This window comes from Cucumis sativus, chromosome 6, assembly GCF_000004075.3.
Source record: "Cucumis sativus cultivar 9930 chromosome 6, Cucumber_9930_V3, whole genome shotgun sequence".
NCBI lineage: Eukaryota > Viridiplantae > Streptophyta > Magnoliopsida > Cucurbitales > Cucurbitaceae > Cucumis > Cucumis sativus.
The window spans coordinates 19,090,601-19,101,099 of NC_026660.2; the positions used below are offsets into that span (position 1 = coordinate 19,090,601).

At 32.7% G+C, this 10,499-nt stretch overlaps 2 protein-coding genes across 2 annotated transcripts; one reads left to right on the plus strand and one right to left on the minus strand.

Moving 5' to 3' along the window:
- Positions 1-80: 80 nt before the first annotated feature.
- LOC101217935 (E3 ubiquitin ligase BIG BROTHER-related) lies at positions 81-1,292 on the plus strand. The gene has a single exon (XM_004149756.3). It carries the CDS (start codon positions 395-397, stop codon positions 1,046-1,048), a length of 654 nt encoding a protein of 217 aa, XP_004149804.1. The 5' UTR covers positions 81-394; the 3' UTR covers positions 1,049-1,292.
- A 1,497-nt stretch (positions 1,293-2,789) lies between these two features.
- On the minus strand, positions 2,790-6,097 carry LOC101217690 (thioredoxin domain-containing protein PLP3B). The gene is made up of 8 exons (XM_004149755.3): positions 5,796-6,097; positions 4,788-4,862; positions 4,661-4,708; positions 4,200-4,342; positions 4,039-4,111; positions 3,861-3,922; positions 3,166-3,263; positions 2,790-3,093 (listed from the first exon to the last, which is right to left on the minus strand). Exons 1-8 carry the CDS (start codon positions 5,877-5,879, stop codon positions 2,993-2,995), a joined length of 684 nt encoding a protein of 227 aa, XP_004149803.1. The 5' UTR covers positions 5,880-6,097; the 3' UTR covers positions 2,790-2,992.
- Positions 6,098-10,499: the final 4,402 nt, after the last annotated feature.

Genomic DNA, 10,499 nt, shown 5'->3' on the forward strand with positions numbered 1-10,499 from the left:
ATCCATTGAATCAGATATTGTGCAGTGCGGCCTGAGGCCGTCGCTGGAAGGTGACGTAAGATATGGCTGGTGTTTTGCTAAAATGAGCATAAAAAATATATTACTTGAATGATACAACTTTCCTTTCCTTTGCACGAAACCTGCCTTCTCTGCCAAGAAAACTTAGAACCTCTACTCTAAAGATGGATTATGGGCTTGGTAGGCTGAAGAATTTGAACAAGGTGGGAATCTAGAATATTGAAATGTTCATCGTAGTTGGTTTCCAGTTGCCTTCTATGAAAGTTGTCTCTCAATCAAGAAACCAACAAAAAAAAAAAAAAAAACACAACCTCATATATCCTAAACCATGGCTCTTGCATAGCATGAATGTTCTCTAAGATTTTGATCATTTTTAATGGAAGAGCAAGAGGATAATAAGCAGCAGCAGCAGCAGCAACCGCAGCTTCCCCAAAGGATTTCTCTTGCTTATGTTGAACAGGTGAACACAGATTTGATCATGGCCTTGGCAATGCAACAGCAGGAGCACGAGTTGGCCTATACGACGCTGGAGACCATTGCAAGTGATAGTGAAGAAGACGAAAATTCAGATTCCAACAGCAACAATGGTCTCGATACAAATGCTACCTCACAAAGGCAAGAACTTGTATCCCGGTGGGCTTTTTTGGAAGACGATGAGGAGACTACGGATGGAAATGATGATATGGAAGAAGATGAAGATGGGGATTTTGAGGGTTTTGATCTGGATGAGCTAACTTATGAGGAGTTGATTGCATTAGGGGAGTTCATTGGGGAAGAAAAGAGGGGCCTACCGATAAACGAAATACCTTCATGCTTGCACTCGAGCAAGTTCCAAACTATCGAAAACAGAAGTGGGATAGATCGGTGTGTGATTTGCCAAGTTGAATATGATGATGGTGAAGAATTGGCTGCTCTTCCTTGTGAGCATCCGTATCATTCAGAATGTATAGGCGAATGGCTTCAAATCAAAAGGGTTTGTCCAATATGTGGCACAGAAGTTTCATCCCCCAATGGTTCTAAAAATGAATAATCTCCAAACAAATTGGTGGGCTAATTGCAAAATGGGGGAAAAGGTCAGATCAATGTTCGTAATTTGTTCATTTAATTGAAAGGAAATGTTAAGAACTTCACAAAAAAGATAGGAAGGCTTCTTTATATTTTTATTGTTTTTAAAACCCAACATCTCATTCTAAAGGTAGCCTCTTTAGGTTCATTATGTTGGAAATTATTTGTATTAAGATTGTTGTGATTAACTGATACTTCTCGTTAAATTATTCACCTCATCAAATTCTTAGGAACAAAATCTAGGTAACAGATATACTTCATGTAATTATTTTAGATGAAGCAAAATGTGTGAGTTAAAAGATCTGAATAAATAATTTGAGCTGTATATAAATTAGGAATTAGGGAGATACAAAAGAATTCACAATTTTGTTGCTTACTTACTAAACTACACAAATTTATTGTTTATAAATTTATGTCAAAACCTTTCCATGGTTGTTTTGAAAAGACAAAAGGAAAAAGAAAAACCCAAACTTTCAAGATTAAAACGAAAACTTCTAAGTTTAGGGGTATAATTAAAATCAACTCCTAGCTTACGGCTATTTGTATTTTGTGATAATTTAATCATCTTTTTTAAAACAAAAGATACAAGTAATAAACTTTTCAGAAGAATTAAGATTAAAAAGCATTTTTGTTCCTCCAAAAGCAACAATTTAATCTATCAAACTTAGTTGGTATTTATACTTTTAAATTTAAATTATTTAAATCCTATGCAATTTATAAAGATTTTGTTTCTATTGAAAAAAAAAACATAAAAATAAAGTTGTCAATTACGTAATAAATTAATTTTATTTAATCACACTAATATTTTTCACGATAAAAACTAAACCGTTAAAAATTGTAAAATATGCGGATTAAATTGTTACTTATTAAATTTTAGAGACTAAATTGTTTCAAAATTTAAAAGTATAAAAAACTAAATTGTTTTTATTTTCAATCAAATTTAAAAGTATAAATACTAATTTCACAAATTTGTCATCATGGAATGAACTTCTACCTTTTTTTTATCTCCTCTTTTTAGTTCGGAGACTAAAGTTATTTTTCATAAAAATAAAGATTTAAATTTGTTAGTTTCATCAAAGTAGACACTCTTTTTCAAGCCTAGTAGACTCATTTAAGTAGAATCAGCTAATTACAAATGCACGAGAAGGAATCATACTATAATTTTTCTTGCTACTCTTTTATATATATATATATGTTAAGAATTATCTTAGTGCAGAAATATTGAGCAGGAATAATATTAAAAAATGGTCTATGTATTGCCTAAATTAATACCGTAATTTATTTAAAGTTTTACATGATAAAACTAGGAGCCCAACAAGAAATCGAACAGCTGATTTGCTATGATAAAAAAACCTATTTACTTTTTCCTTTTACATTCATGAATGATGAGTAATTACAAAACCAACAAAACCAAATCCATCTTGTTCCTAAATACAACTCCTAAGTTTATGATTAATAAATTAATAGCCATATTGACTGTTAAAGAAAGTTACTTTCCCTTTAATTCAACATTATGCATTTCTTATTACTAAAACACCATTTCCCCCCTTCTTCTAGGACTCTTCATTAAACCACAACTCGTGATAAGCTTATATATAAACAGGAAACATGACCAGTTATTCTCACATTACATTCTGATTTCTGACATAAAGGTGAACACAAAGTTCCTACTCGTCTATTCAAACACAATGCAATTGTAGGTAGTCTGTTTTTAAAATTATATTGAACAAACAAGTTTATTAAATATCTAATCAAGAACTAAAGTAAATGATTTATCAATCTCGTTAAGATTATAATGGTTTTAACTTCAATGTCAATAGCTTGTAAACTATGTTCAGTCTTGGAGTTTACTCACAAAATACTTCAACATGTTTTTTGTAATTCAATGGAGAATGGCAAACTCTGTTCCCTAGTCTGAGTCGGAATCAATATTGATAGAGGATCTCACTGACCTTCGCCTGCTTTCATCGTACTCGTCTTCCTCTTCTTCCTTTTTCTCACTGATGATACCTGAATATTGTGTTTAGGGTCAGAAAGTCACATAACTGAGAGTTAATATAACATATCCGATAGAAAATCCACCTTTCTTTGTCAAAAGAATTTCCAACGTCTTTGTACTGAAATCATCTTTTCCACCTAAATCTTGGAACCCAACAAGCCTATCTGTAGCAACGCCTTTCCTGCAGCCAAAAGAACCGAAGTCCTTCAAAACAGATTCGTGCACACAAACCCACCAAATGTAGAACTACTACTGTTATTTTATCAACAATATTTGAGTGTAGCCCAAGCTACAACTATCTTTTTATAACCCAGCAATTGTTAAATTAAAAAATGTCTTGTTGTAAGAAATTTGAACATTTTCAAAAAGGTTAAATTATTATTTTCTTGCCGTGTGGCAAATGAAGAGGCCATAGATAGGTGTAGCCTGCCCTAACTTTATTTTTTATAAGAAACAAATTTCATCGATGTATGAAATTTACAAAATCATTGGGCTTCTATCCAATAGGTTAAGAGAGAAGAAAGCTGCACCATGTCATAACTCTCAAAACAACTACTTGAACCATGTTCGCACTAATTATAATGAGAAGATTTTTAGCTCTCTGAACAACTAATTGAGCCATATTATCACTATCCGCGAATCTGGGGCTGTCTCTTTTACATAGTTCCCCTTTTCTTTTGACATATTAGCAACAAATAGAATCCCTACCTAGTTGCCTTTCACTAACTAGAAAGGTATGTCTACAAGAATCACTGGACCAAGGAAAATTGATGTTTACCTGAAGAGAACAACGCAAGGCAGAGTTTTGATTCCAAGTTTAGTAACAAAGAAGGGTGCATTCTGCAATTTTCTTTCAGAAAATTAGCCCCTACAAGTTCTTCACGAGGACAAACTTTCACAACAAATGGTTCAAAAAGAGCCGATACTGCTGTTAAAATAAAAAAAATTATACCAACCTCCGCGTCAAGCTTGATGAATTTTGTGTCTAAATGTTTTGGTGCAAGAGTCTTCAAATGCTTATCCACAATCCTAAGAAAGAAGGATCCGATATGAGACTTTTACAATGTACACCGCATATTGTTTGGATTAGTAAGGGATTTCAAATTTAAAGATTTACTTGCACCGATAGAATTCATGATGATAGAAGTGGCAAATCACTTTTTCACTTCCAGTGACTTCTCCCAAAAAGTCTCCCTCTGTTATTTCTCTGTATTCGCCATGCCCTTGTCTCTTCATTGCTTCTCTCTTCTCAGCTTCCTTCTGCTTAAACAAATGATAATGTTAATGCATTGCCTATTTGGGAAAGTTGGCACCAAACTGAAAATCAGAATCAATCGTGACACATTACGAATCACAATGAACTGCACACAGGAGAATATACAATTGGATAAAGGCCAAGGGTTTGGTAAATATGAACGAAAGTTTCATGTTTGGTAAACATGAACTGAATTTCCATGTTAATGGGAGCTTATAAAAACATGTTTCGAGTCTATAGGAACCTAACTTGGTGACCAATGGAGAACTCCAAATTGCAGATGAAGATAGAACATATATAAACAACTACACACAAACTCAGACCTTCAGGGCTGCAATTCTATCTGCATGCAACTTTTCCAGCTCTGGATCCTGACCCAGGTAAGCAAACATTAGTGAAAATCACGAGCATTAGAGTGCAGTATGGAAGGACCCCAATCATTAAACGTACATCCATCAACTCGTCAAGATCAACTTCCTCGTTGTTAGAGTTTGATGCCTGAGCCTTCCCTTGAGCAAGCAATTCCTGTAAAGTCCATAAATATATTCAAGAAACCGGTAAAAACTGCAATCATACTTCACAGCCCTCAACGATTCCCAGTTATCCATAAGAAGTATAAAATGTTCTGAATTTAAAATTTTTGGTAAGAGCATCATTTACCAAGAGCTTCGAAGAAAAGAAAGGTCAGAGAATGAGATCCCAAAGAGTCAATGTTCCCACATTAAGGAAATATAAATGTAAAGCCCAAAATCCCTAAGGTCAATGTTATGATGGACATGTAAATGGGGAAATTTTTAGTTGAGGGAAAAAATTTGTTGCAAGATTCCTGAGAGAATCACACGCCTGGAATCCAGTAGAGATGCATATATGGACAACACAGATAGAGCCTAGAGGGGTATTTTGAGTTTAACCTTTGAAACCAGTAAGTACTTATGAAACAAAATTTTGAAAAAATATATCACAACATACTGATACTTCACTACTACTTTCAAACAAAAGAACCAACATAAGAAGAATCGAAGGTCAGCCTCATATAACGCAGTCCAATTTATCAAACTAAGCCACTCTGATTAAATCATAGGTTAACTATAACAACACACTGGTGCAGAGTTGTAGCACATTTAAATAAATGAAAAATAAAAAAACATTGCTGCATTGTATTGAATAAGGTTAAATTATGCCAAAAGAGTGTGATCCAGGTTCTGTAGTTATGTACAAAGCAATTTGATAGGGGTGAAGGAAGAAGAATCATCTGATTCAATGCAGCAATGTCTAGGTTGCAGATCAATAAACTGAAGTTGCAGTTATAGATGATATGTTAATGCTTTCTAGAATCAGACACTAATATAACCCGATCGCTATTGATATCTCAAAACGAAGCTGGAGAAATAGATCCGAATAAAGAAAAAATTAAATAAAAAACACAACTTTGGAAGGGCAAATTGATGGTACAAATACCTTTTGATAATCACGAGCTGCAGCAGCCATTACATTTCCAAATGCTAAATTTGAAAGGGTGGACTTAACGGAGTTCGGATCCATCTCAACCCTGTGTCTCGAAAAGATCAAAAAAGGAAAGGATCTGAAGAGAAGAAATACAAAATTCAGTAGAATTTGCCGGCGAGCGGAAACCACCAAAAGGACTGTGGAGTAAGGGAGAAATGAAGGACGACGGTGGCAGCGGTCCGAGCGGATGAACGACGTTGGCGTGGTGACAGATGACTGAGTTATTTTATTTAACAAAAAAGTTGTTAGGGTTTTCCCTTTTCTTTTCTTTTCCTTTTTTTTTTTTTTTTGAAGAACTTCCTATTTATTTATTATTTTTTTTTTCTAATTGTCTTTTCCAATTTGATATCACTTAATCATACAAAAAGAATAAACATTGACATCTTATTGTTTCGATATTGACGACAGTTAACTGTCACGAATTCGTATATTATGATTTTTTTTTGTCGTATATTTCTTAATTACTACATTTTTTACAATAAAATACATGTCATGTCATGTTCTTCTAGCCGCTCCGTCATTACACTAACTAGTTTAATCACAAAATTGTTATAATAAATCACTCATATGAAAACAAATAGTCAACATTATAATATATATACGTTATGATACACTTTGTAATATTCGTACATTAGGATTGACTAATAACTATTTTTTGTTAAATGTAGTTTACATACAAAAAGAATAAACATTGACATCTTTAGCTACCAACAAGCCTAAAATAAGCAAGATTTTGCTACCAACCATACAAAAAGTCTTATATCAATCGATTGCTCCAAGTTGGCTTCACTGCTCCAATGGATTCTTCTATACCTAATAAGAAAACAAAATCTCATTTTAGAGTATGACTAAAGAACATTACATAAGATAGAATTTCAAAACTCACTTTCCTTGTTTTGTATTCACACGTATAGAGAAAATATATAGTTATCAAAAGCATAAGTATGATCAAATTGGGATATGAAAGTTTACCATTTTCCGTATATACTCAATTTCAGCAAACAAGCGTTCATTCTAGAAGAGAGAGAGAGATCCATGGTTTCTGTACCTACAGGAAAAAATGATAAAACGGTCAGCAAAGGATAAAATAATAATTTCTACAAACTTGGGCAGCATATTCGAAGAAAATAAAGTTAAGGCAATTTCCAATAATGAAAAATGTAATACCTATAAATAAAAGCCTAAAAAAGTTAAGTTATAACTATTAGGATCAAAATGCTCATAAACCAATCTTAAAAGTGATGAATCTTCACATGTGGCTCCAAAATTACGGTATATATTTTTTTTAATTTTTTGGACTCTATTACTTTTATTTGTGAATTTTTCCTTGTGATGTTGAGATTATGAACTTTAATTGTAGGATATTTTGAACTAAATTGTTCATTTTTTGAAGTTGGAATTTTGAAAATATGAATTATATGTGTTTGGAACTTTTCAGACACTGAAGCTAAAGAGTGTTACGTATTTAAAATTGATATGCGTTCGTTGAAAGCTTCTACTTTATCCATCGTCAATCTCAAATTATAATTTCCACTTTGATTTTCACTAAATGTAAGTATATTCAATTTTGTTGTTTTTCTATTCTCATGCTCAAACGAAAATTTTCCCGTACTCCTTAATATTTTCTTGTCTTCACATTAACAATAAAAGCTACAGAACTACAAAAGCTACAGAGCCTAAAGCCTTTAATTTGTTCATCTTTAGTTAATTGGATGTACGCCTCGTGGTGTTTTACTTTTATGTGCATGCATTTAGATTCATGCAATTAATTATTTGATGTCGTCTTCTTTACAACTTATAAGTGACTAATGCAATTAATTGATTGATGTCGTCTTCTTTACAACTTATAAGAAATATTGTCGATTGTGGTTTCTATTTTCACATCCAATCGTTGGATCTCCATTGATGATTTGGTTGTCTTGCATGCTAACTTCTGTAATCCATTTGGGAGCAAAGTTTTTATAACATTTAACTTGACAAGGCGGAGGTGTGTTTCTAGGCGGATCTTTGTTGATCTGTATAAAATGAGGTATGTGTCATTAATAATGTAGGAAGGAAGTCGCATTACGTCAGAGAAAGAGATATTTACAGCATCAGACGTGTAAGATTTATGATCGTGAACATAGGGAAGGTAAGATATTTACACCATTGAAATATTTAGTGTATTGAAGTTGCTAGAATGCCACATTTTTTTCAAAAGTTGCCTTTTTAGAATTCTAAAGATCAAATGGTTTATTTTGATATTGTTTGTTGAATGATTGAAGTCATACCAGGTTGAAAGCTAAGTGATTGTGTAGATAGCCAAACGATCGTTGAAGGTTGAAGATTGAGAAGACGTTTATGATTTCTTATTTAACTATTCTATTAAGATCTTGTGTTTCATGTACTCTTGTAAAATATATACATACACACAAAATTAAGATTTTATTTTGTGTATACAAATGTAGAATATTATAGTTTCTAAAAGAATATTAATTTTATTGATTTTGTTGGCGTGAAAAAATATTTATCTACACGGATCAATGTTGGTTTATAAAAAATGGACAATAATGCAACAATTAAATAAAAATAAATTTGTAAAATTGGACTAAAACTCAAGGCTTTAATGTCGCTTTTAAACCGACATTGTTGTCTTCTTTAATGTCGATTTTAAGGTCAACCGACACTAAAGATCTTCAATAACACCATAAAGAATGTCGGTTTAAAAATGACATTAAGGACCATTAATGTCGGTTCTAATGTCGTTTTTAAACCGACATCAAAGAAAAACGACATTAAAGACCTTTAATAACGCTAGCATAGATGTCGGTTGCCAACCGACACTAAAGGCCATTAATATTGGTTTTAAACCAACATTAAAGGCCAAATTTCTTGTAGTGTTTATATCCGAAAAATTTCATCTTTTTCTGTCAAAAACGCAAATTTTGACATTTTATGACAATTTTTTCTCTTTTTTCAATTTAAGATGTATACAACTGTCGTAATAAGTATTTTTTGTTGTAGTGATATTTGCACACACAAAGCTACTGGAACAACACATCAAGGTATCCCTGCACAATCTTCACTCCTACAACAAACGCGTCCCATTATCTCAAAACACCTATGCTAAACCACCATGCACTCCGTCATGTTCCAAGCAGTGTCACACGAAAAAACAATTACATGGAAATGTTTAGTTGTGCCTAGGATGAAGATAAGTTTCATCTCCTATTGGCAAATTGGGTGTGAATTTGGTGATCATCGCCAATGCAAACTCATGAGAGGATCCCATGTAATGGTCGTTGGCCACAGAAACTCTAAACAGTACAAATGCCACTTTGATATTGGTAAAAGATTATAGAGATGATCATCGCCAATGCAAACTCATGTGAGGATCCACTTATTGAAACAGGATTAGATGTTAGTGATCATGTCCAGTAAGAAAATACATTCTTTAATTAGAACTCTTAAGTAGAGAAATAGGATAAATTGAAAAATGAATTCATTTTTGCTTTAAAATATTTCAAAAGACAAATTTAGTACAGTTAAATTCATCATCTTCCATGGAAAACTTCCCTAAACCAAGGAACCAAAATCCAACCAGGCTCCAGATAAAACCATAGTCAGTGCGAGATGATTTAAAAATGCAAAAAACCAGTTTAATATACTTTAAAATACAGTCAATATAAGCAATAAAAGGGAACGTGCTTCAAGGTTTTGTTTAACACCCCAACTTAAAAATGAGTGTGATTTGAAAATTGAAAGAAGAAAAACAATTAGGTAAAAAAGTTTAGATAAAATCAAATAGACTATAAGTTATAATCAGACTTCCAAATAGGTTAGGGTTTCAATATCGCAAATAATTACTTGAACTTTAGATCAGACATTTGTGAGTGATCAATAAATCAAAAAATCTAGAAGAAACATGATAAAAAAAGACGTGATTCTAGTCCTAAACTTGCTTGTGAAGAAGCTTGAGGATGAAGAAGGTAGAACCAGAACCAAAGAGAGCTCCAACTCCCACCAATGAGAGAGACTTGAACTTTCCCTCCATTCTCTCAAGTCCAGCTCTCGCCTTTTCCGCTTGTTTTTGTGTTTCTCCAATTTCTTCTGTCCCAAGCAATAACCCTAATTTTTGCGATCGGGTATGGTTCTTCATCAACGACGATATCTTTTGCTGGAAATTACTTTGGCAACAATGTGAGCCATGGATTGGGAAAGTGATTGACATTTGAAAAAGATAATAAATCAATTAAAATATTGATTCCAAATTGTTGGAATACCAAAGATTGATAATTAATTGTCGATTTTAGTTGTGTGGTGTCGAACTACTACCTTGAAAGAAAAATTCGGTGTGAACTCAGTGCTAAATCGCTTATGTCGGTTGCTCCCAAGGTTAACACAACTTTTCCAACTCAAGCGTCACATGAATTGAGAGTAGAATCAAAAGAAAATATTGCTTAGAGAAAGGAAATAGAGTTTTTTTTGACAAGAAAAAGAACCGTACGTCAAAATCTTTTCTTTACAAAAAAAAAATATACATATATATATATATAATAATTATTAGAACTATAAAATAAATTAAATAATAATTATTATTAATTTCCAATTCAAACATCAATTATAAAACAGTACAATGATGATCATTCCCGACTTTATTAGCATGAAACACACATG